Consider the following 26,970-nt stretch of genomic DNA (forward strand, 5'->3'; position numbering starts at 1 on the left):
ACTCCAGTATTCTTGGGCTTCCCTGGTGGCTTAGCTGGTAAAGAATCCATCTGCAGTGTAGGAGACCTGGTTTCGATCCCCAGGTTGGGAGAATCCTCTGGAGAAGGGAACGGCTACCTACTCTAGTATTCTGGTCTGCAGGATTCTGCAGACTGTATAGTCAATGGGGTCACAAAGAGTCAGACAGGACTAAGCGACTTTCACTTTATCTACCTGAGAGCCCTTTCCACAATAAGATATTTCCACAGGTAAATGGGCTGCTCTCATTCTAGTGGTCAGTGATGGTTAATAAGATTTCCTTATTTCCTGTGATTTTATCAAACACTCTAGTGTGGAATTTATTTAGGAAAAACAAGTTACTTTCTAACTTCCACTGCTGTGCTGAGAAGAATAGAGATTAATGATGTAGGAAGCCCCAGATAGGAAAACCTTCTTGTTTTCTCCTTTGAATTAATCAAGTATCAGTTAATCAATTATTTTCAACTTTTTCTGCTTGCTTATATTTCCCACAATCTAGTCTCATCTTCCTACTTTGTCCATTCGTCAATCTGTTGATTGTGTAAATATAGTTCTTGTTGATTCGTTTAAATATTAACCATAACCACCGCCACCCCTAAAGTCTTGTACTGCAGTTCTAGCAGAGCAAATTTTGACACTAACCCGTGATTTGTTTTTTTATATGTGTGTGATTTGTTTTTTATTCAGACACTTTGAGCTAAATTCAGAGGGTGAAGTGGTCATCTAACAGTTAGTAAGCCAAGCATGCAAAAGAGGCAAGGAAATGTCAAGTCATTAATGAAAATGACTCCCACTTCTCTCTTGAAGTGAAGTTGTTCTCAGTAAGTCAACATCTGTCACAATCTATGTCAAAGGGGAGAACAGGCTACACAACAACCCATTTCAAAACCCAGCTGCAAAACATTAAATCTGAGCACAGAGGCCTTTGGGCAGCATGAGTCTAACTTGTCTGCAGCCTGACAGTTGCCAAGGGAAACAGCGCTCTCCGCAGGGAGCCCACGGGGGCTCAGCCCCTTCACTTCCGCTTTATTTCTCCTTTTGGCTAAAGTGAGTGAGGCCACTGCCTGCTGACCACAGACTTGGGGATAACCTCTGAGTACAGTTAAGTCCAACTTGTTCATCCACGGAACTATGATTTAAATAAACAGTGGTGGTTTTAACCTACCAGGTGTGGGGGGTGGTTTGTTACATACCAGTATATTCTGAAACAGTGTACTTCCCTGTACATTTTATGTCTAATTGGAAAAAATTCTCAAGCATTATCTCTTCAAGTATTGCCTCTTTCCCATTTCCTATTTGCCCCATCCATAACTTCTAACAGATATACTTTGTGTTATTTATGATTCTGTCATTCACGATTCTTTTATTATTATTATTTTACTTTTGTGTGTGTGTGTTTCCTACTTTTTTTCTCTTCTGTGTTTTTGTTTTTTAAATTTGTGCTCTGTGATTTTTTTTTTTTACAGCTCTTTATTTGATGTGGACTGTTTTTTAAAAAGTGTCTATTGAATTTGTTACAGTATTGCTTCTGTTTCATGTTTTAGATTTTTGGCCTTGAGGCATGTGGGATCTTAACTCCCTGACCAGGGATCAAACTCACACCCACTGCACTGGAAGGCAAAGTCTTACACACTGGACCACCAGGGAAGTCCCTGTCCTTTGTGATCCTTAAACTCTCATCTTTCTGCCGCACCCTCTCCCCCCATTTTCCACTCAAGTAGTAAATATATCTATTTTGTTTTGACTTTCAATGGATAAGTTTCATTTATAAGAGAACTATCTGGTCCTTTTCTTTTCCCATGATTTTCTGTTTTCCATTATATATTCTATTCCTTCTTTCATTTTGAAGTCATCTGGCTGGATGGCATCACCGACTCGATGGACGTGAATGAGTTTGAGTGAACTCCGGGAGTTGGTGATGGACAGGGAGGCCTGGCGTGCTGTGATTCATGGGGTCACAAAGAGTTGGACACGACTGAGTGACTGGACTGAACTGAACTGAACTGAAAGCATATTCACTTTGTAGTCATCTGTAGATTGATCTAGTTTCTCTATTTCTTGGGGCATTATTTCCCCTGTTAATTTCATGATCTGACACTCGGTGGTTTCCTCCAATGATTAATTTTTATTATGAGCTTATTTTCGGCAGGGTTTCCTTTGGGGGAAGAACTGTGTGTCTGGGGTGTAGATTGTCCTTTCACTGTGGCTGCAGGTTTGCTTCTGCTGGAGTCCTGGAGATATCACCAGCTCTCAACTAGCTTTTATGTTTCTTCTCAGCCTGGTATTTCTGTCTTACAGCGAAGATTCAGAACTCATCAGTGTTGACACAGGCATGGTTTCAAATTTTTGTGGATGAATTCTTTTTTCACCTGTAGCCTGAGGGCACAGGGACTTACTGATCCTGTTTTTTTACCAGTAGCCTCGGTCTCAGGAACTCAGATTTTGCAGATTGCTCAGTTCCTGTTGCCTTCCTTCCTCATATCAGACAGCATCCTATTGACTGCAAGGGTGTTAAAGTACCTAGCTAGTCCAAACACAGTACAATGGCATCAGTTCCTACTTACTGCTCAGCCTCTAAGTTCTCTGTTTCTAGAGTAGGGAGAGTTCCCTTTCTATCAGTTATATATATATGATAATTTGTCCAGTGTTTCTCAGCAGTTGTAGCTGAAGGGGAACTCTTCTGCATCAATTCAGAGGCTCTCTTTACACTTTTGAGGTGTAATTTTATAATAATGAAAGGTAAAGTTCACAAGGAAGACATAAGCTTTGGGATCTGTGCGTGTTGAATCACAGTGCAGAAAAATGTACGAAACAAAATTTGTTAGAAGCACTTAGTGGAGACTTTAACAAGCTACACTGAGGCTTTACCAAATCTAGAAAGTAAAAATTGAGCACAACACAAGGATCTGAACATTACTATAGACAAGGCAGGTTTAGTATATTTATATCACACAGTAATCTAGAAGCAGTGAATATACATTTTCTGATGCTCATTTGACGTGAAAACCCTCAAGAATTTAAACAGCAGCTGATGAATTGCTCATGGATTGTTGCCAAAGGCATTTGCTATACCTCTGTCGTAGAAGGTCATCTGTTTTGGATCCCTCGTGTGTCCAACTCAGAAGTGAACTCTGTGAGTGGGCCGCTGGAGTTGTCCTCTGAACCATCTCCAGCTCTGCAGGTACATCACAGAGGCACCTGGTTCAGCCGCAATCCAGAGACAGGGTCATATCCAACTTTGGCTGTTTCTGTGCAGACCACAGATCCTTGAAGCAGGACTTCCCTCCTTACCAGCATCCAACTCAACCAACCCACCTGCCCACTTACCTGGTAGCCACTACCCAGTAACTCCTACTGCCAATACCATGAGATTTGCTTTGGAAACTTTGCAACTTATTATTGCTTGTAATTATGAAAAATTGAGGGAAAAATCCTGAAATGCCTATCAAAGGGGGGATGGATAAATAAAATGTAGCATATTCATATTATTGTGACATGAATTTTATCATAATGTCTTACTATTCTAGTGTATTATGATATGAACCGTTATAATAGCCATTAGAAGGAATAGGGGACTTTTGTGGTGGCTCAGTGGTAGACAATCCACCTGCAGTGCAGGAGCCGCAGGAAATGCGGGTTTGATTCCTGCGTCAGGAAGATGCCCTGGAGGAGGACACGGCAACCCACTCCAGTATTCCTGCCTGAAGAATCCCATGGATAGAGGAGCCTGATGGGCTACAATCCATAGGGTTGCAAAGTCAGACATGACTGAAGCGGCTTAGCACACATGCACGCAGAAGGAATGGACTGTACCTACCTATATATACCATAATATATCCATGTATAAAATATCTCTGTGTAATGTCAACTAATGACATGTAATAAAAAGGCAAGTGTGGCATAAAACATGCATTCATTTACATGGATTTTGTTCATTGGAAGGACTGATGCTAAAGCTGAAACTCCAATACTTTGGCCACCTCATGCGACGAGTTGACTCACTGGAAAAGAGTCTGATGCTGGGAAAGGTTGGGGGCGGGAGGAGACGGGGACGACAGAGAATGAGATGGTTGGATGGCATCACCGACTCAATGGACATGAGTTTGAGTGAACTCCGGGAGTTGGTGATGGACAGGGAGGCCTGGCGTGCTGTGATTCATGGGGTCGCGAAGAGTCAGACATGACTGAGCGACTGAACTGACTGACTGACCGAAACACAATATGTGTTATTTAAGGACACATATATACATGTGAAATTACTACAGGTGGTTGGGATATACACTAAATCCATGACAGTTTCTTCCGGGGACTGGACTGAAGAAATAGAACTTGGCTGGGGACAACTATTATCTGGTTTATTTATTTTATATAAATGCTACTGAGGCAAATATGATAAACTGTTAATAAGGGTCAGTTCTGAGAGGAAAAATACATGTGTGCATACATGTTAGTCTTTTTGCATTTTTCTCTTTTTTTTACAATTTTATTGAGGTATAAATGATGTACAGTAAACTGCACATATTTAAAATGTACAATGTGATCAATTTTGACAGATGTATGCACCCATGAAACCATTACCACATGACGACAATGAATATTTACATCACCTCCAGTAGTTTCTTCAAGCCCTTTTGAATCCATTTCTCCTTCCTGCCTTGAACTTGGGCAAACATTGATTTGCTTCCTGTCACTGTAGATCAGTTTGTTTTTTCTAGAGTTTTATATGACTGGAGTCCTACCGCATGTGATTTTCTCGGGGTTGGTGGTTGTTTTTTGGTCACTAAGTCTGTCTGACTGTTTGCAACCCCATGGACTGCAGCACGCCAGGTTTCCCTGTCCTTCACCAACTCCCGGAGTTCGCTCGAACTCATGTCCATTGAGTCAGTGATGACATCCAACCATCTCATCCTCTGTTGTCCCCTTCTCCTCCTGCCCTCAATCTTCCCCAGCATCAGGGTCCTTTCCAGTGAGTCTGCTCTTTGCTCCAGGTGGCCAAAGTATTGGAGTTTCAGCTTCAGCATCAGTCCTTCCAAAAGCATTTTTTGGCACTCAGCCATCTTTATGGTCCAGCTCTCACAGCTGTACATGCCTCCTGGAAAAACCATACCTTTGATTATACGGACCTTTGTTGGCAAAGTCACGTCTCTGCTTTTTAAAACACTGTCTAATTTTGTCATAGCTTTTCTTCTAAGAAGCAAACATCTTTTAATTTCGTGGCTGCAGTCACCATCTGCAAAAGGTATGGTTGCTTTCACTCATTTTCTTAAAAGAATAACAATTTCTCAAAATAAAAACTGTTTAAAAATCTTTCAAAACAATTTGAAAAGTAATATGAAGCATATAATCTGTGATTGAGGAACAGAGGCATCTGTGCAGAGGAGGTACCATTTGGGATACACTCCCATTTGGTAGAACAAGCATATCTACTCTAATGGCTTCAGTAGTCACCAAAATCTTCCCGCATATAACCTGTGTTTTGCAATTATCTGTCACTGCCTGAAATTGCACAGAAAAGAATCTTTTGACTCTCTAAGATATCCATTTAAAAACAGGGGCATCATTGAGAATTCATTCCCAGCAGTTGCTTTGATGAGATGCCCATCATTCTGGCTTTACTGAGGGGATGGGTGCTGGGTCGCAGGCGGGGGAGCTCGGGTGTACTGAAGCGTGGAGAGCCGGGAATGGAGGGGGACCTGAGTGAGGCGGCACGCTGGGAGACTTGCGACAGCACTGGGATCCTGAGAACTAGGAGACCGGGACAAGGGTCCAGAGAGGGCCAGAAAAAGAATGTGGGGAGGTGTCCCAGGTTAAGGGTCATTCGTTTCTTCCTCAACTTCCTCCACTGAGGACTTGAAGAAGTTCTCATTTCACGTTCCTGCGTGTCTTAAGCTTCAGATCAGGGAATTCTTATTCTCTAAGTTCAAGCTGATATCATTATTGCTCTGCGACCTCAAGTGGCTTTGGGGTGTTTTTGGCTGGACTGGGAGCCATTGTTTCTGTGGAAAAAGTGCCCAGTTTTCTTCTTTCTTCTTTGTAAAATCAGCCTTCTCCTCGAGGCTTCCTCTGCTCAGCGCCTGGGGTCTTATTTTTATTTATCTGTTTGAAATTGTATTTATTTGTTTTTGGCTGTGCTGGTCTTCATTGCAATGCGTGGGCTTCGCTCCGTGGTGACTGCTCTTGTGTCAGCACAGGCTTAGCTGCTTTGCCACATGTGGGATCTTCCCAGGCCAGGGACCGAACCCAGGTCCCCTGCAATGGCAGGCTGATCCTTAACCTCTGGACCACCAGTGAGGTGGTTCAAATTTCAAATAACTGATCTACAAAGAAAGTTTTGAAACATAACTTGTTATATGCCAGCCAGGAACTCCTTAGGTATATAAATCTTTGTACAATGAGCTATGTTGTAATGGAAATATTTTCACAGGTATAATTCTTAATCCATAGCCAATATCAGTCATTAAAACATACTGTTCAGTCCTGGGGCCCATAAGAGTAGGATGTTATGGAGAAATTGGAAAGGAGCCAGGGGAGACAAAGAAAATGATGGAAGGTTTTGAAAAATAGCCCTTCAGGGAAAAGTCTACATTAGTTCAGAGAAGAGAGGTGTGAGTAGACTGAATATCAGTCTTCAAACTGTAAAAGGATGTTACATTATTGACACCTAGTCTTCTGTGTGTTCACAGAGGGAAACAGGAGAGAAAATGAGCTTCAGCTACTGCAGGAGGATGTAGAGGTCAGAGGTCCCCAGCCTCTGAAGGTCAGAATCCAGTCTCGAGTAACCACGCTTCTTTCTCACAAGGGAGGAAGTCATTCCTGAGGTTTTCCAAGAGGTCTCTCTGCTCAGACGCAGGCTAACATCTGTCCAGGTGGTTTGCACATAGTGCTTAAACGGTACTGATGAACACTGTCCAAATACAGAAAATACTTCAAGGCTGCAAAGAGTAGAGGAAGCAAGAGGGAAAGGCCAGACAAGGGAGACCAAAGCCTTCTCTCCGTCTATTCTGTGACAAGGCTGCTCCAAACAGCAGGGCCCCCTTGGAGCAGAATGTGTGGTAGGGGGGGCAGCCCCTCTGCGCTCTGGGAGGCTGGGCCACCTCTCAGGGGCTGGAGGTTGTCCTTGTCAACAGTGTGCTTTCAAGGGCTGTTGACAAACCAGAAATGCCTCCAGAAGAGAGCAGCTGGGGACAGAGACTGCAAACTGGGTCACATGAGGAATAGTTGAGGGAACCACATGTATTGACCTGGAGAAGATAAGCTGGAAACCAGGGAGGACAAGAAAGTTGCAAATATTTGAAGTGCTGTCGATCTCTGGAGAGATTAGAATTGTGCCGTGTGCAGCCCCAGAGGGAAACGCAGAGCCAGTGGGTACAGAGTGCAGGGGTAGAGTGTCAGCTGGAAAGAAGGAAGTGTTTTATAATGAGAGATACTCAAAGAGGATTGAGGCGCCTAGTGACACAGGAAGTGTTTGTGCAAAGACTGGATGAGTCTCTCACAAGATCGTTGACAGAAGAATTTTTGGCTCTTTTTTGCCCCCCTAATCAAGGGAAAGTTCTTAGAGTGAGCTGAACGAGCAACAAAACGTTTTTCCGCTTGGTGCTCAGGAAAGGTGGGCTTTGCGTCTCAACCACTAGAGGGCGTCAGGACAGCAGCATTCCAGAGCCGTCATCCAGGCTCTTCAAGTACCAACTGGTATCAGTCTGGTCCGGGCTCCTGCCTCCTTAATTCCGCCTTCTACCTCTCCTCCACGAATCTTTCCGGAATGCTTGCATCTGATTAAATTCTTTAGTATCCAAGGAGAGGACTCGGTACGTCCTGAGGCACAGTTACCTGTTGTTTTGACTTTAAAGCTGGGTTTATTAATTGTATAAATAGATTAAACAAGATTCCTCTGAAAATTCGAAAACTCTTTATACCACTAAAAAAAATTTAAAATTTATGAATTTAACCAATATAACATTTTCCAGGCATTTAAATGTTAATTTACACGCTAACTGATTTTGTCTAAAATCACGAGTATCCTATATCTGAATCTTTTAAATGCTACAAATGCCTTTAAAAATAGAAACATATATATTGAATTATTGAAACGTTTACACCACTATTATATTTATACTTATACTATTATAAAGTACTTGCATACTTTATTTCTCTTTTCTCACTATGCTTACTCTTATGAGTATTCTTATACTCTCCTGAGGATAGAGTATCTTTAAAAATACATATTTCTGTACCTTTGTGGTGACATAGTAATTATGTCAAACTCAAAACCAAAAAAAAAAAAAAATCATGTAGCTCAGGTTGGAGATGCTGGATTTTGAAACTTCTTACCGACATTCAAAATCTTCCCATGTACTTAAAATTCCAATGCAGCTAGTCAATTAAACTTAAAGACACAAGGTTATATTTTTGGTACCTACAAGTGGAGTGCTGCTATAACAAATACCTAAAACAGTGCAGTTGACTTGGAACTGCTTAGAGGCTGGAAGAATTTTGAGGAACACGATAGAAAAAGCCCAAGTTGCCTTGAACAGAATGTTAGTAAGAATTCAAACCTGGAGGATGCTGCTGCTGGGGACCCAAAAGGAAGTGAGAAATGTGGTATTGGAAACTGGAGGAAGAGGGTTGCTTCTTAGGTAGTAACAGAAAGCTTAGCAAAACTGTCTCCTGCAGTTATGTGTGAAGCAGAACAGGTAAGTGATAAACTTGTTTATCTAGCTGATGTTTCCAGGCAAAATGTTGAAGGTGCCACCTGGTTTTTAGTTGCTGCATATAGTAAAATGCTGGAGGAGAAAGATAAAATGAGGGAAGAACTGTTCAACAAAAAAGGAACTGGGACGTGGTGATTTTGACAATCCTCAGTCTCTCCAAATGGCTAAAGATGTTTAAAGTGAGAAACTACTTTCTAGCGTGTGGCATAGAGATAAACCCTGGCCTAGAAAAAAAGCCAAGTGGTTATTGTACAAGTGGTTTTGTTAAAACCTTGGAAAGATCCAAGGATCAGAATTGTATTCAGTCCCATGACAGGCCTTCTCTAGAGATAAAGGGTGTGCCTCATACAACTTCTCAAATGATAAGGCCTGTCTGAGTGGTCCCTTAACCATCCCAGCATCTTCACCCTAGGTGAAGGAGTGCCTGTCCCAGAAAACTGAGGATTTGTGTGTGAGGGAAATTGACAGGAGACCCACAAAGTATTTAAGAATTTTTTTATTTTTTTTGGCAAAAGCACTGCCAACTTAAACTGAAAGACATAGAAAGAGTAAAAACTGAAGGGAGGCGGTTAGGTCTCCAAAATTCTACTGGCAGGAAGCAGGATGATAAACATACTCAATTGCAAATGTCCTGCCTTTCATGAAAAACGCAACATTACCCAGAGGGTGGAAGCAAGAGCTACCAGGGATTATTCCCAGAATTTAGAATCTAATCAAGGAACTAGTAAGAATTTGCAAGGCTGAATTTCACACTTTCTTTGGATTTTGGATTGGTGACTCCTTTTTACCTTTCATATCTTCTCTCCCATTTTAAATAGGAAGTCAATTACTATTGTACTGTGCCTGTTCCTCTGCTGTGTGTTGGCTGCTTGGGAGTTATATAGGTTGCCTCGTTTTATAGTCTGAGAGTAACTATACTCAGAGACTTCTCCATACCTGGACTTGATTTAGATGGTGAGATTCTAGACTCTGAACAGATGCTATAATGGGATGTGCTTTTTGGGGAAATTGGAAGGGAGTAAATGTCTTTTTCATGTGATAGATATACAAATCATTGGGGAAGGTGGACTGCCAGACCAACTCCAGAGTAGTCCTTATGTTCCACACCAGCTGGCTTTAACCTTTGTGTGATCTCTTCCTCTTGAGTGTGAATGGGACCTGTGAAATGCTTCTGACTGGTGGAGCTTGGCAAAGGCAATTGGATATGTGTGATTATGTGCACACGATTATATTACATAAAACTGCATTTCATCTTGCTAGGAGACCTCTCCCCTGCTGTCTTTGAAGGAGTAAGCTGCCTTGTCCTGAGCTTCCATATGCACCAAGGAGCTGAAGGCAGCCTCCAAGTGATGGTCAGCAAGAAAATAAGGTCTTCAGTCTGACAAGCTGCAAGAAACTGAAATACTCCAGTAGCTCTATGAGCTTGGGACAGGTCTGACTCCAGTCAGACCTTTGAAGTCTATGGACAGGTGAGCAGGGAGGGATGTCACAAGCAGGCCGTGTCTCAGGAACGTGAGGCAGAACCCCACAAAGACAGACTGAAGCTCCTATTTGTTCTTGTCTTTGAACTTGTAGACAAGGGTGTCCTGCAGAAGCTGGAATCCTTCATCACGGAGCTAAACACACACACCTGGCCCAGGAGTCAGGTCAGCTGAAACGGAAGCCAGAGAAGGAGAGCCATTGCACGGCCAGATGCTGCTTCGCACCGCTGGGGTGAGTCAGCTCCAAAATTACTTATACAGGCACTGAAATATAGCATCGTGTAACCTTACCTAATCTTAAATATTTCTATCATGTTCACAGTGTGGGAACAATTCTCTTCCACATTTCACCTTAAAATCACAAGTCTCGTTCGCACTTTCAGAGTTGGCCACGGCTGCCCAGAGGAGTGCTCTCTTGAATTATATTACGCTGTCTGTATCCACTCATCTGATAACAGGAATTTGGGTTTTCAGTTTTTGAATGTCATGAATAATGCTCCTGTATGTGCAAGTTATGGTGTAGACATATGTTCTTACTTCTTGTGGGTGGACTCCCAGGAGTGGAATCTTTAGGTTGTGTGGTAGATGTACGCCTAACGTTTAAAGAGACTGTCAAACTGTTTTCCACTGTGGTTGAACTATTTCACATTCTTATCAACAATGTGTGAAGATTCCAGTTCTTCCACAGCCTCGCAGACATTTGGGGTCGTCTCTGTTTTACATCCTCACTGTTTCAGCAAGTAGATAGTAGAATCTCATTGTAGTTTTCATTTGCATTTCCCTATGGGCTATGGTTTTTCCAGTGGTCATGTATGGATGTGAGAGTTGGACTGTGAAGAAAGCTGATCGCCAAAGAATTGATGCTTTTGAACTGTGGTGGTGGAGAAGACTCTTGAGAGTCCCTTGGACTGCAAGGAGATCCAACCAGTCCATTCTAAAGGAGATCAGTCCTGGGTGTTCATTGGAAGGACTGATGCTAAAGCTGCAACTCCAGTACTTTGGCTACCTCATGCAAAGAGTTGACTCATTGGAAAAGACTCTGATGCTGGGAGGGATTGGGGGCAGGAGGAGACGGGGACAACAGAGAATGAGATGGCTGGATGGCATCACCGACTCTGTGGACATGAGTTTGAGTGAACTCCGGGAGTTGGTGATGGACAGGGAGGCCTGGCGTGCTGTGATTCATGGGGTCACGGAGAGTTGATCACGACTGAGCGACTGGACTGAACTGAACTGATGGGCATCTCTCCATGAGCTTATGAGACGTCTGTGGAGCACCTTTGGTGAAGCATCTGGTTGCCCCCAGGTGTAGCTCACTCATTTATTGACTTTTCTCCGTTCCCCATTTCCCTCACTTCTGTTTCCTAAGATAACGCACCCCACCAAATTATCTGCTCAAGACTTATCTCAGGGTGTGTTTTCAGAGACACCTAAGGCAGGCATCATATTTGGTCCCTTGACAAATTGAGGTCTGTCCATGGAACAGGGAGAGTTAGGGGCTAGCAATGACATGATATAAAAACAATGAAAATAGCTGAGGAAACTGGAGAAGAGAAAACTTACAGAAATAATGATAGTCATTTTCAAATACCTGGAAAACATTCATGTAGAAGAGGCTCAGGGGAGACAGGAGCATTAATTCCAAGTTATATATCAGATGTTACGCAGTGGGCCAAGGCCTGTATTATCTTACTCCACCTTAAAGCAATCCAGGGAGGCAGTTACTATCTTTATCTTTCACATGAGTAAACTGAGGCACAGAGAGTTGGAAGACTTTTCTCAAGGTCCAGAGTTAACAAGTATTTTAACTAAGATTCAAAGCCACAGCTGCTTTGCCCCAGCTTGCGTCGTCTTGATGTCCTGTGCCTATTGCACTAATGGTTGAGACGGGGACCAACAGGCAGACATTCTGAATCTGCCAAATTGTCTTTATATGAATGCAGGGCTTGACAGAGATTGTTTAGATGTCCGCCCATGCTATTTTCTCTTGCTGGATGGAGGAACATTTCATGTTCCAGCTTCCTTTGCAATTAGATTGGGGCCATGTGCCAGAGTTCTGGCAAATGGGAATGTGCAGATGTGAGGCACCTAATATTTTCTTTCTCTCCAGCTTTCTTTTTTTGCCTGTTGGCCAGCTGAAAGTGGAGAACCCAGTAGAGGACTCTGGGAAGGTCCTGGGAGAAGGCAGAGCCGCCAGTGATAAGGTGCATGGATCTGAGGGCCGGGGGTGGATTAGAGCTCGTGGAGCGTTCACCACACTGGGCTGGGGCATGAGCACAGACGGACATATATTTGATTAAGCTGCTGAGAGTTAGGAATTGTTATACAACTGACATTCCCTAAGAAACCCTGAACTTCCTGTCTCAGAAAGCACGCAAGCAGGGATCAAATGTTCAGTTGCCAAGGCTGTTGTAAAAGATTTCTGGGGCAATGGACCAGATGACCTGTAAAAATGATAGTTAATGTTTATTGAGCTATTATAGATCAGGCTGGTATGTGCATTCTTTCATTTAAAGTCCACAGTATACTTTATCGCACTCATTTTATACATGGGGAAAGCAAGGCACAGAGAAGTTAGGTTACTTGCCCGAGGTCACACAGCAGGTAAGAGGTAGAACCGGACACCCATCTTACTGCTTCCAGGCACCTCGCTCTCGGTCGCTGCTACCATTCATCTCTAAGCGGAAGTCATGATTTGAAGACTTGGAGACTAGATCAGTTTTGTCCATGCGGGAATTTTTTCTTTGATTTTATTTTGAGATTTCAGACTGCACGTGACAATGAAAAGATTTCACACAGAAATTCTGTTTTCCAGTGCCTCTTGAAAATCAGAAGATCTGAGAAAACTGGCTCACAGGCCATGATGGCAGCAGGCAGGTGGAGCTGAGGACTATTTATTCCACTTCAGGTGGGGAATAAACTTGTCTCATCACTTAGGTTATTATCAAGCTCCAGGAGCTTTTGATTTAGTGAACCCTGGAAGGTTCCATCTAGAGCTACATTCTCCCCAGTCACAGGGTCAGGCATCTAACAGGAACTCAGCAAGTGTACACAATGAATGAATAAAAGCAGAACCCAGATTCTCTCAGCCTCTCCTCTTCTTCCAACTCTCCCTCCTGTGATTGGGAACCAGGGAATCTGAAGACTTAACTTCCCTTTGGTTCCAAGCAGCCAGGACCCAGGTGAAGGCACGTACAAATGCTGTGCCTGACTTGGGCTCGTGTTGATGTCTTCTCCTGACTGAAAATGTACGCTTCTTTGTGACTAGTGTTTGTTCTGAAGAACCAGCCAGAACTGGGGCTCAATGGCCAGGCAGGTTGTCTGGTTCTGTCTCAGATCAGGTTGTGCACAATGGAGCCTTTGTACAGCCTGTAGAGCGTAGCGTGGAGAGGCAGGCATGCCTGCTCACAGCCTCGGAGACTGTCTCATAGCAGTGCTCAGGATGGACAGGCACGATTTAATCCTCCTGGTGTAGAGCAGCCGCAGACTGCTGGACTTCTGTGTGGCTCCCTAAGCCTTGCACACGGGGAGCTTTCCTCCCAGGTCGTTAGCCAGGCTCATCTGGAGGAGTGCGGGCCTGGGGCACGGCCCGGATCAGCAGCCCTGGTGCACACAGGATAAGCTCCAGCCTCCCTGATCGCCTTAGCGGAGCCCAGGCCTGCCGCTCCCCACCTCCACCCTGGCCTCCCAGCCCACACCTGGGCCAGTGCTGCCTGTCCCCGGAGGGCTTGGGACTTGGCATCAGGGAGGAGAAGGGGGACATGAGGGCACTTGCTGCAGGAAACCTCCTGCTTGTTGGCCTGGAGGTAGAAGGGGGATTCCCCGTAGGCTCTGCCTTCTGAGGCCCCTATTGTGTAGCAAAGTGGATTGCTTAAGGCAGCTGTTCTGGATCTGAGGTCACCCTCCACCCCAAGGGGGCACTTGCTAAGCCTGGATGCATTTTTGATGTTAGTGCATTCCCCCCACATTTCCATGGGGGCAGGGAGTGCTGCTGGCTTCTTGTGGACACATCTTACAGCCCCACCACAAAGAATTCCCCATCCCCAAATGTTGAAAGTGCCGAGGTTGAGAAAAGCTTGAGAGCTTTTATTCCTTTCTTTAAGCTTCAAAATTATAAAAAATAATTTATTACTTTGCAATCAGAAAAAATAAGTTATTTAAAAATAGATAAATATGTTGGACTTCCCAAGTATGACCTTCTTTCACTATTTATAATAGTGTTGGCATATAGAAGATCCTCAGTACCTATGGGTGCAATAAATGAATGACTGCTTTACTGGTGTCCTTTATTTAACGGTTTATGAGTGGTCACTTCTTTCACTGAAGCAGGGAGGGAGGGAGGGATTGGGCCACTTGCTCATTCACTCATTCATTTTCTGCTTCTGGCTTTTGTATATGGGTCCCTGACTGAGCCCAGGTGGCTCAGAGGGTAAAGCGCCTGCCTGAAGCGCAGGAGATCCGGGTTCGGTCCCTGGGTCAGGAAGATTCCTGGGTCAGGATTCCTGGAGAAGGAAGTGGCAGCCCACGCCAGTACTCTTGCCTGGAAAATCCCATGGACAGAGGAGCCTGGTAGGCTACAGTCCATGGGGTTGCAAAGAGTCGGACACGACTAAGCAACTTCACTTTCTTTCCCTGACTCCCACGGCACATTTTTAAATAAAATGTTGTCACTTTACTAATAAGGCTGACCTCTCTCTTTCCTCAATCCTAGCGCTGTTATTTGGGCGGATTTGATTTCATGAATTTCCAGTCCATTGTAGGAGAACCAGATATGGTATTGATATGCATTATAGCTGTAATGCTGTTTTTTTTTTTTTTTTAACCAAGAAGGAAACATTTTATAATTGAAAAGTTGAATTGTTACTTGTAATCCCAGAGTCAAAAAATCTCAAACTTAAGGATTTTATATATTGGTCAAAGTGAGAGGCCAGGTGGAACCTGGATTTACCTCTGGCACTCCTTCGTACCTGCCAAAATCGCTGATGGCTGTGCAGCTCTGAGGACTCTGCTTCTCCCACATGGCTGATCATTTCTTTATGCCATTGTCACCACCTGAGGCTCTATCAGATACTGTGTACTTCTTTTACTGTCTGCTTCCTCTTCCAGGTGTGAGTCCTCTGAGAGCAAGGACCTTCATGCCTGTTCACTGCTCTGCCTTGAATGGCGCCTGGCACCTTGGGGGCATGTCACGAGTGTTTGTTGAATGAATAAATGGCAGAGCGGAGGGACTCAGAAACTGAATGGCCTCCCTAAGTCTCCTGAGCCCAGTCAGGAGACTCAGCCATATAACCAGGTCCAGGCCCTCTCATTTGGCTTGCCCCAGCTTCCCCAGCAAATACAAATACCCTTGGGGAGAGATGCTAGGCAAGCTCCTCTAACATGGCAGAGTTGCCCACGGAGTCTTAGGGGCACAGGGGTGTGAGATGGCATCCTCATCTCCTACGTTGGAGGGGCCCCTGGAGGGGGATCTTGGGACATGACACTTGGGGTGACCACGTGCTTGGCCTGGGCCTGGGGATTTTCTTCAGATTCAGGACTATCAGCTTAAAACAGGGAAGGCCCCAGTTAGGCTGGGATGGGCGGCCAGCCTGTGTGACAACGCCATGCAGGAAAACCTGTGGTCCCTGCCATGACTGCTACCTCCAGGAAATGCTTCTCAGGGCCAGGGAGTCAGGGACTCTTAGAGGTGGAACAAAGAGACCCTAATGACCACTGAGTCCAGAAGTTGTAGACTCGTCAGTTGGCCCGAAACTGTGAGAAACGGGGGTGATTGAAAATTGGGAAATATCTGTCCTTTGTGAAAGGAGGTGGTGGCCCTCGACTTGAGGGGGATGTTGACCTGTGGGAGTGAGAGCCCATCGAGCCAACTGGGCTTATTTTTTAAAGAAAACCCTGAAATGTGTGTTGGTGTGTGTGAGAGATGAAGAAGTACACTGATTTTCAAACACTGGCATTGCTTTAAGTGTGAATGTTGGGCAGTGTAATAGAGTGCAGACTAGGTCCAGCTCATAGGCTGCTGACTGGGGGCTGCTGACAGCCTGCTGTTTCAGTCTACACAGGGGGAAACTGAGGCACAGGGTGTAGTGAATGCATAGCCAGGAGTGTAGGATCCAGGTCCTGAACAAAGAACTTCATTTAAAAAAATCACTTTCTAGAAACCCTCCTACACTGTCAGTGGGAATGTACATGGGTGCCACCAGTATGGAAAACGGTGTGGAGAGTCCCGAAAAAATGAAAAATAGAGTTCCCATATGACCCTTCAATGCCAGCCCTGGGCGTATGTCTGGACAGGGCTCTCCCTCAAAAAGATACGTGAGCCTTATGTTCATAGCAGCACTGTTCACAGTAGCCAACGCATGGAAGCCACATAATGTGTACTGATAGACGAATAGGTAAGGAAGATGCGGTACTTATACAATGGAATACTACTCATCCACAAGACAGACTGAGATAATGCCATTTGCAGCAACATGGATGAGCTTAGAGATTACTGTAATAACTGAAGTAAGTCAAACAGGGAGATATCCTGTGGTAGCACTTACATGTGCAATCTAAACTCTGACAAGATGAACTCATTTCTGAAACAGAAACAGACTCACAGACACAGAGAACAGATTCAGGGTTGCCAGGGCAGTGGAAGGCAGGGGCGGTGACCGGACGGTGGGGAAGGGATGGAGTAGGAGTTTGGGATTAACAGATTCAAACTATTAAATAGAGACTGGATAACAGCAAGGTCCTCCTGTATAGCACAGAGAACTATATTCAATATCCGATGATAAACCATGGTGGAAAAGAACATAAGAATGTGTGTGTGTATATATATATATATATATATATATATATATAATATGTGAATCTTTGCTGTACAGCAGAGGTTCACACAGCACTGTAAATCACCTATGCTTTAATTAAAAAACCATTTTCTATAAAGATTAATTTGTCCAGAGAGGAGGGATAGTGTAAAGAAAAAAACTAATTGAGCTCTAGGTTTCAGACAGTTGGTGATTTCACTATATAAAGTCACACTCAGCTTTTACAACCCTTTGAGCAAGTTAATCTTTCTGTGCTTGTCTCCTTGGGTACAGTGTAAAGTGCAAATAATAGTAGGTAAGTCCTGAAGCTGTGGTACAGATGAAAGAGTCATGTGAAATGCTTGAAACCAACAGCCTGTGCTGGCTCTCAGTGTGCTGAGGTCGGTGTTATCCTCGTCCTCATTGTACCTGTGAAGAAACTGATTTCTGAGAGGTTATTTAAGTTGCCCATGATTGTCCAGCAATAAATTAGAACCAAGAATTGGACCCTGATTGTCTGGGTCCAATTATAATTACATTGTCTGACTATAATCTCTCTACTTCCCTCGGATACAACTAGGCTGGTGTTATAAATGCAAGATTAGAAAAACAAAAACAGCCCACTTTTCTCCTTGGTAATTGTACAGACAGTCAAGGTCGAAAGTTAAGTTCTGCAGTATTTCCCTACACTTTCAGCTGAGTATCATCTGTGATGATAGAAGAGAAAACGTTACACGGATATTGAAAATGGTGGATAATAAAATAATTTCTCCTTGGGCATTCATTATGCAGTTTTGGGGCAGCTAATTTATCTTCCTAATTATGTTTTGCTTAAACTGATTTTAAAATTAGTCTGTTTACCCTGGACTCATACTGATTAACAGCAGGGAAATGTGGCCTAGGAACATCTTGGGTGGTAGAGGAAGGATATCTTGAGATTTGGAGAAATTTCCTGGATAATTTTCATGGAGCTATGGGTAGGTAGAAGGCTGATGTGTTGATGGTGTGCTGACTATAGATAATCATCGGGATTTGTTGTCGGAGTATTTAAATATAAGGCTGTGACTCCGAGTCGCAGCCTGAGAGTTGAATGGACCCCAAGCTCCTCCTTGCTTAGTCTTTAGTGCTGAGAGTTCAGACAGTCAACATAGGTAAATCAAGCAAGGAGATGGAAAAGGAGGGCTAGCTGGAGGTAACTCCAGGAATTTCCTTGCAATAGGTGTCCAACAAAGATACAGTGCCTATTACGTTCTGTGACTTATGCCAGGAGCTCAGACTGCCACAATGAATAAGGCCATTGTCTCACCCTGTGGAATTCCACAATCTAGTAAAGAAAACAGGCTTGTAAACACACACCACAGCCCAGTGGGATCAGGGTTATAAAGAAGATAGGATCAGAGTGGATCAGAGAAGAGATAGTGACAATCTGCCTACCCAGGAAGAGGGACCTTCCCTCTCTCTCACTTCTGCTCTCTCTTTATGTTGGTGGTGGGAGCAGGAACCTCTGCAGGCCCCATGTCAGCTGACTTTTGGCTAGTCCAGCCAATGGGAGGCCAGGGTGCCAGACTGGAGGGTTGCAGAGAGAGAGGCAGGTCAGGGTGTTTCTCCTCCTTTTTTCACAGCGTGTGAGTCTCTACCGTGACTCCACCTCCTGTTGGACAGGCCCACCGGGGTGCAGCTTCCTCAAGGTGATCACGGCCCCTGTGCCCTGGTTACCTCCTCCCGTTGCCCCTCCAGTTTAGAAACAGTAGCAGCTTCTTGCAGATGCTAATCTCACTGTTCCCCAGTTGGTGACTCTGTTTTCCATCACCTGCTTCAAAACCAATCCCCTGCACTTAATTCACACCATGTGAACACAGAGAGTCATTTCTGTGTTTCAGGGTGGGCTCTAGGAGATGCAGAGAGCTGCCAGGGGAGCTGATGCTCGAACTGGCTTTGAAAGCAGAAGAAGAAATTTGCTAGGTGAAGGTCCAGCATGTCCTAAATACAGTAGGAAATGTAAACACTTGAGCGTGGAGGTCCAGGAGGGGCAGGCCACCCTCTCAGTGGGGAGCCACTGAAGATCTTCAGAAAGAGGTTAAAGTACATAGGTATTTTAGAAAGCTCTCCTGACTATTTCTGCTTAGTACAGGTTGCTAAAGAAAACAGCAGGGTGGGCATGCAGCCTATTTAGAGGCAAACAATTTAGACCAGAAGCCATTGAAACTTGAATTATGAGTGTGACAGATAGAGAGGAAAGGACACACCCTAGATGTGAAGTGAGGCGGAAGTTGCTCAGTCGTGTCCGACTCTTTGCACCCTAGATATTACACTCTTTATTAACTCCAAGAAAAGAAACTTCTTATTTTCCTGGCACATAATAGGTATGCAATAAATATTTGTTGAATGAATTAATACTCCAATAACTTCTTTTCTCCTTTTGGATATTATGAAGGATGCTCGCATAAACAATGAGGATCAGTTTTTGTGTGGACAGATTTTCATTCCTTTTGATTATATACCTAGGAGTGAAGTTTCTGGGTCATATGGTAGTTCTGTGTTTAACTGTTTGAGGAACTGCTGGACTGTTTTCCAAAGCGGCTATACCATCTTACATTCCCACCAGCAGTGTATGGATTCTGATTCCTCTGTGTCCTCACCAACATTTGATATTGTCCGATTTTTTTTGTTGTTATAATCACTTTAGCAGTAGGAAGTAGTAAGTCCCTGTGATTTTGATTTGCGTGGCCCTATGATTAATAATAATGAGTCTCTTTTTGTGGGCTTATTGGCCGTTTATGTGTCTTTGCAGAAATGTCCATTCAGGTCCTTTGCCCATTTTAAAAACCTCAGTTGTGCCCTTCCTTCCCCACATTTCTTTCCCTCCACCAGAACCCGAGGTGCTGCAGTAACAGTGGGTTGGCAGGGCAGAGAATGGGCTTGTGGACACAGCGGGGGAAGGAGAGAGTGTGGTGACTGGAGAGTGGCGCTGACATGCACACACTAGGTGTAACATAGACAGCTGATGGGAAGCTGCCGTGTAACACAGGGCGCTCAGCCCCCTGCTCTGTGAGGACCTCGAAGGTAATGATGGGGTTGGGAGGAAGGGAGGTTCAGGAGGGAGGGGACAGATGTATACCTATGGCCGATTCCTGCGGCTGTATGTCAGAAACTAACACACCATTGTAAAGCAATTATCCTCCAATTAAAAATAAATTTAAAAAATATTGGGTTGGCCCAAAGGTTCATTCGGGTTTTTCTGTAAGATGTCATGGAAAAACCTGGACGAAACTTTTGGCCAAGCCAATGTTTGACCTGTCCTGTGGAGCCTGTTAGAGCAGAAGGCAGATTCTCTGGATCTGTGCTTGCTTTTTGGAGGATGGCTTGGGGCTCACAGCACTCTGGATCAGCTCTTCTCTATTTACTGAGTGCCCTTCCCCATTAGGATCTTTCAATTAGCAGGTGTTTACTAACACTGACACACGAATAGGTGGTGTTTGCCCAGCACTCAGGCCCCATGCTCAACATTCGCCGTGCGTTTGTCTCAGCCCTCATTGCAGCCCAGTGAAGTGGGGCCACTTTTGTCCTCATTTTATTGATAAAGAAGACACACCGAGGCTGAGTAAGCTGCTGCAGTCATGCAGCTAGTAAGTGACAGAGCTGGAATTCGTACCCAGTTATCAGACTCTGCAGCTCTGGGTCTGAGCCACTAGGCTATGCTGCCTAGCGCTGTGTGTGGTGTTATTTTCTTTATATTCTTTGGGGATATAAAGAAAGCTGGCGGGAGGAAGATGTGACTACCCAAAGAGTCAACTTTGAGGCTAAACATATAAAATAACTCAAGGCAACAAAAGCAAATCTGCCATAAGCCAGAATGTGATTATCGTCTGGTAGGGATAATGAGAGGGGTCATCCCAGACTAGGGTACTCAAGGGAAGAGGCTTAAGGAAGAAGCTAGGATTTGACCTGTGGTTTTCCTGCTAGTGAAGGGGACATGCTGAATTCCTTTGAAACGATGTAAGAACAACTTGGAGGTCACTAGTGGGCTGATGCAAATTGCAGCAGGGAATTAAAGGAGTGATTAGTATGGACTGTAAAAAGACATCTGGGTGATCCTCTCGCTCTGAGATTCTGTGGCTGGAGCCTAGAATGAATGGCCGATGGCTGGAATCACCTTTCCTGACTTCTCTCTGGACACCCATAGCAGACTCATTTCGTATCTGTTCCTACTTTTAGGTTGACATAGGCCGTTTCTGGGACTGCAGCTTTTCTTTTAGGAGTGGCCTCTTCCTGTGCGTTATTTCACACATCACCTGTGATCACAGCAGGAAAGGCAGATCCCACTACAGCCGAGAAGGAGGCACCATCCCTCCTAGTCCATCCTCGGGATGATGGAAAGGCAAGCATCACCTGAGACTTGAGCTGAATCCGTGATGGCTTGGTCGTTCCGTAACTCAGGACAGTGGCCCCAGCAGGAGGAATTTGGAGTGTCTGAGAAGGAGGCGAGAGAAAGCCTGCTTGTCCCCTGAAATAAAATCTGTTATCATTGTAGTCTATTGTTCTTTCTCTTGGGGAAGTCCTTACCTGCTCCATTTGATCTAAGTGGGACTCAGTCATATGTACCGTGTCCTCTGCCACAGAGGAGAGGATATAACCTAGTTGATCAGTCCGACGACTCAGCTGGCCCCCTGGCTGGTGACAGGGGTGCCTCTTGTTCTCCAGTCACCACGAGTCTGCATGCCCACCTGTAGTTCTTGTGTCTAGACATCCTGTTGTAGCAAAAGGACCTTGGTTATACACTGATAGCTTTTCTTCTGGGAAGAAGAGATCTGAGAATGTCTTCTCCTCCCAGCCCTCACCAAATCTAAGTAATTTTAAAAAATCAGTTTGAGAAAGATAAATTATATTGTTTTTCTAATTTATATTTCTTTGATTTATAAAGAGCTGGAGTCTTTTTGTGTTTGTCTTTTTTTTTTTTCTTTTCCACTTTTTTCCCTTTGGCTGCACTGTGCAGCATGTGGGATCTTAGTTCCCTGACCAGGGATCAAACCCATGCCCCCTGCAATGGAAGCACAAGTCTTAACCACTGGACTACCAGGGAAGTCTCTTTCCCCACTCGCCCCAATTTTTTTTTTTTACTGAAGTATAGTTGATTTACAATATCATGTAAGTTTCAGATGTATAGCACAGAGATTTTTTATGTACATATGTGTATACACACACACACACTCTTTTATGTATATATACTTTTTCAGATTCTTCTCCCTGATGGGTTGTAACATAATATTGAGCATAGCTCCCTCTGCTATGTAGCAGGTCCTTGTTGGTTATCTATTTTATACACAGCAGCGTGTCTATGTTAAGTCCAGCCTCCTAAATTATCCCCCTCACCCCCTTTTGCCATTGGTAACCTTAAGTTTGTTTTTTGTGTCTGTAAGTCTTTTCCTGTTTTGGAAATAAAGAAACATCTGTGTCATTTTTTTTTTTCACTTCCACACATAAATGGTATCATCTGATACTTGTCTTTCTCCCTCTGACTTACTTCACTTAGGTTGATAATCTCATCCATGTTGCGGCATGTGGTGTGATTTCATCCTTTTTGATGGCTGAGTAGCATTGCTATGTGTGTGTGTCTGTATGTCTGTGTGTGTGTGTGGGTGTGTGTATGGTGTGTGGTTTGTGTGTGTGTGTGATGTGGGTGTGTGTGGGGTGTGTGTGGGGTGTGTGTGGTATGTGTGTGTGTCTGTGTGTGTGTGTGGTGTGTGTGTGGTGTGTGTGTGTGTCTGTGTGGTGTGTGTGTGGGTGTGTGTATGGTGTGTGGTTTGTGTGTGTGTGGTGTGTGTGTGGTGTGTGTGTGTGGTGTGTGTGGTGTGTGTGTCTGTGTGTGTGTGGTGTGTGTGTGTCTCTGTGGTGTGTGTGTGTGTGGTGCGTGTGTGGTATGTGTGTGTGTGTGGGTGTGTGTATGGTGTGTGGTATGTGTGTGTGGTGTGTGTGGTGTGTGTGTGGTATGTGTGTGTGTGTCTGTGTGTGTGGTGTGTGTGTGGTATGTGTGTGTGTGTCTGTGTGTGTGTGGTGTGTGTGGTGTGTGGTGTGTATGGTGTGTGTGTGTGTGTGGTGTGTGTGTCTGTGTATGGTGTGTGTGGTGTGTGGTGTGTGTGGTGTGGTGTGTGTGGTGTGTGTGTGGTGTGTGTGTGGTGTGTGTGGTATGTGTGTGTGTGTGGTGTGTGTGTGGTATGTGTGTGTGGTGTGTGTGTGGTGTGTGTGGTGTGTGGTGTGGTGTGTGTGGTGTGTGTGTGTGTGGTGTGTGTGTGGTATGTGTGTGTGTGTGGTGTGTGTGGTGTGTGGTGTGTGTGGTGTGTGTGTGGTGTGTGTGTGTGGTATGGGTGTGTGGTGTGTGTGTATGGTATGTGTGTGTGGGGTGTGTGTGTGTGTGTGTGTGTGATCTTACTTTATCTGCTCATCTGTCAGTGGGCGTTTAGGTTGCTTCCATGTCTATCTTGGCTATTGTAATAGTGCTGCTGTGAACATTGGGGTACATGTGTCTTTTCAAATTAGAGTTTCTGTTTTATATTTCTTTGATTTATAAAGCATTGGAGTCATTTTCATATTTACTGGCCATTTACATTTCTTCTTTTACAAATCTTTAGGATGCTCTTCCAGTTTTTCATTGGTGTGTTCGTTTTTTTCTTATTGATTTGTAAAAGTTCTTTGTATATTAGCATTTCAAAAATTTGTCTGCCTTAGATGTGGCAAATATTCTCACAGTCTGTTACTTTCTTTGATGCTTATAAGGAAACTGTTTCAATGTAATCGTGATATAACTTATATACAGTAAAATGCATCCACTTTAAGTGCACAACTCAGTAAGCTGTGATAAATACAATACCCTTGTGGCCATGACCACAGTCAAGATATAGAACATTTCTGTCGCCCCCAAAATTCCCTTGTGTCATTTTACATGGATGCAGCTTCCATCATTTTGGATTAGTATTTCCTATTCTAGAACTTCACATACATGGAATCATACAGTATATACTTTTCTTCACAGTGCATATTATTTTTGAGATCCCTGCTATTGTGTTCTCAAAGTAAATCACTGAGAATATGAAAAACAAGTAATAGATTGTGAGGAAATATTTAATATGTATATCTGACAAAGGACTGGTATTATGGATGCTTTTTAACATACAAAATTTTTTTTAGTTTCTACAAAGTAAAATATATCAGTCTTTCTTAATTCTGATGCCTTTAGTGTCATTCTTAGGACAATGCTATTTCCCCCCAAATTATACAAATAGTCATCTATAATTCATTTATAATTTTGGCACTTTTATTAAATCTAAATTGAAAACATTAAAATCTTTAACCTACCTAAATTACTTTTAAAAAATGTTAGCAAATTATGCCAATACCCTTTGTTGATATTCCATTCTCTCCCTCCTGATTTAAAATGCTTTGTTTTCTAAATATTAAAATAGTTTAGACACTTCAGTCAATTCTGATCCTTTTATTCTGTTTTTCAGCCTTGGGAGCAGCTGAAAACTCTTATCAGTGCTAATCTTTTTCTGTTTTTTTTTAACCTGTGACTACTGTCTCCTTTCTTTCTCTTCCCTGTGACCTCCTTGCTTTTCTCTCTTTTTCATCCTTTTCCCCAATGATATGTCAAATTATAATTAAGCTATCCACTTTTACCCACCAAATCATCTTGATGTTATTTTGGGTTTAGTGAAAACTTGCTTTCTCTTCTCCCTCCCAATTTTATTGAGGAATAATTGGCACGTATAATTGTATCTATTTAGAGTGTACAGTGTGATGATTTGATATACATAGATATTGTGGATGATCACTGAGACCTAGATAATTAACACATTTATCACCTGTGAGGATATTCTTGATTTTAATATGGAGGGCATGTTTACTTGGTTAGAGTAAGTCAGAAACAGGTATTAAAGTTAATAGGAAGCCAGCTCATTACTAACCAATAATTCAGTGGCCCTGATCTTACCAACAAGTAGAGAGAAAATGAGCCAGTATTTTAAACTACAGAGGTCTAATTTGTAAATTGCCTTTTCAGGATAGAAGTGTGTAGGTGGGCCCAAAAGAATTATTAACCATTCACAATAGTAATTGACTTATTTGCACAAAGAATTGATTCCCATATTTGCTTTAACCAGACCTATGGACTAAAATATACTTGACTTCAAATAAAGAAGACAGGTTAAAAGGGACCATTAATCTTACTCATGGGAAAGTTACATGAAAATGATTCCTATGTTACTTTTTGAAGCTAGCCATTTACCATTGATTTCACCCATGAGGCAAGCATGTAAATAAAAACCAAGAGAAGGAACAAACAGGATACCTACTGAACTCAGTTTTGTAATAGAAAAGAGGGTCAGAGATAAAATTATGAAGCCCCTAAACAGACACAGAAACTTAGGAAGAGAGGGGCTTGGAGAAATGGCTGGTGTGGCAATCCCGCCACCCTTGGTGTAATGTTTCTCTCCTGTTTCTTTTGTCTTTGGGGAGATTTTGGCTTAGTTTATTTAATGATAGGATTCTTGTGTTTACATGGCTCCATTGAAGTAGTGGACAAGAACACTTTGCAAAGGTTGGCGTGCTTTATAAATTTAAGGTGATGTGATTGTGCTTCTGAAAGTATATGGAAAACTGAAGAAAGGTTGTTATCTGCTGAAAACTGTTGACGGTGAGACTTTAAAAAAAAAAAAATCATCATTTCCCCTTGAATAATCACTACTGACAGTTTGGTACAAATTTTTCCAGTCATGGTTTACACAAACAAAAACTCTCACTTACAAGGATATAATAAGGAGTTTCTTTTCCCCAGTTCTTTGGGCCTGGCCCAAGGACTGGCTAAGCAGCTGTTTTGCAAAAGCTGGCCTCTCTCCTTCCCCGCTTCAGAGTCTCTGCCCAGTTGGCCAAAAAATTAATAAGGCTTGATGTCCGCTAGTCTTTGAGTCAGGAATTGATAAACCATGGTCTCATATATATGTGGATGGCATGTGAATGCACACGTGAGGAACTCCATGCTCCATGTTACGAGCAGAACTTCTGTATCAGCTCTAGATTGGCCCAGGGATACTGAGGCCTTGTGGTCCCATGACCTTGTGGTCTTCTTTGGACTCTGGTGTCATCTGTTAAGGACACTGAAGGTGAGAATCTGATGTCACTTTCTGGTAAGTTAATGGTCGCAATGGCCAGGGTGAACCTTTCACTAGTTCAGTGCTATGGAATTGGTTGGAAAGCTCACAGGCGAGTCCTTGGAGGGGGAAGAGAGAGCGGATAGCCCATGTGGCTTCCATGGTTGACAGGTACAGTAACTGGCGTGTCATGCTTCCTACCTTTGTACGGTGGACATTTTCAAAACCAGCTGGCACGGTGGGACCTGGTCCCAGCTCTTTTACAAGCTAGCGAGGTGGGCATTGCTCAGTCTGATAGTGCCTGTGTCTTGACTCCTTTTGTTCACAATCAGGACAGTCATGTGTGTGCTGTGCGTCTCCCAGTGTCCTTGTAAAAGCTGTCATAGTAAATGTGACAGGGCTTTGTAAAGTGCAGAACACAGAATATTCTTCTAAGGATGATGTTCTCTGACCCATTCACTCGGGCGGGGAGGGATAATTAACTGTCTTGAAATCCAGAGGTCAGAGTTACACCCAGCAATTCCAGTGTGTGTCTGCCAAAAGTAACATTCAGAGTGGAGGACTGAGGAGAACGGCTCTTCTCCCGGCTCTGAACTCAACTTGTGGGACCAAATGCACCGAGGTGGTATATGCAGTAGCCTTATAACTAAAACCCTCCCCTGAGGCTGCTTCCCCCATCTCGTGCTTCAGACCCCTGCCCCATCCCCAGACCCGCATATATGCCTTCCCCAGGACTGAGCTGGAGCTTCCAGAATCACCCCAAGCAGAATGGACTGGTTGTGAGAGTGGGGTTTGGGGATGGGGCAGACACCGGTGTCTCTGTAGTAGGGGA

At 43.7% G+C, this 26,970-nt stretch overlaps 1 protein-coding gene across 9 annotated transcripts in view; it reads left to right on the forward strand.

The window, feature by feature from the left end:
* Positions 1 to 26,970, forward strand: part of PDE8B (phosphodiesterase 8B) — a 352,403-nt gene that overhangs the window by 22,630 nt on the left and 302,803 nt on the right. For 3 of the 9 annotated variants that reach the window (XM_088839884.1, XM_055436844.2, XM_055436847.2), the window contains exons 2-3: positions 9,987 to 10,195; positions 10,302 to 10,439. The exons of 2 other annotated variants lie outside the window; for them this stretch is intronic. In XM_088839884.1, coding sequence (XP_088696010.1) covers positions 10,419 to 10,439 — 21 coding nt within the window. In that variant the 5' untranslated portion in view covers positions 9,987 to 10,195; positions 10,302 to 10,418. Of the gene's footprint in view, positions 1 to 5,058; positions 6,776 to 9,986; positions 10,196 to 10,301; positions 10,440 to 13,022; positions 13,116 to 26,970 lie in introns of those variants that run through there. 4 more of the 9 variants (XM_088839887.1, XM_088839886.1, XM_088839885.1 and 1 more) reach the window with 3 other exon arrangements.

The sequence above is a fragment of the Moschus berezovskii genome, chromosome 9, assembly GCF_049115385.1.
Source record: "Moschus berezovskii isolate FMDL1 chromosome 9, NW_MosBer_1.0, whole genome shotgun sequence".
Lineage (NCBI taxonomy): Eukaryota > Metazoa > Chordata > Mammalia > Artiodactyla > Moschidae > Moschus > Moschus berezovskii.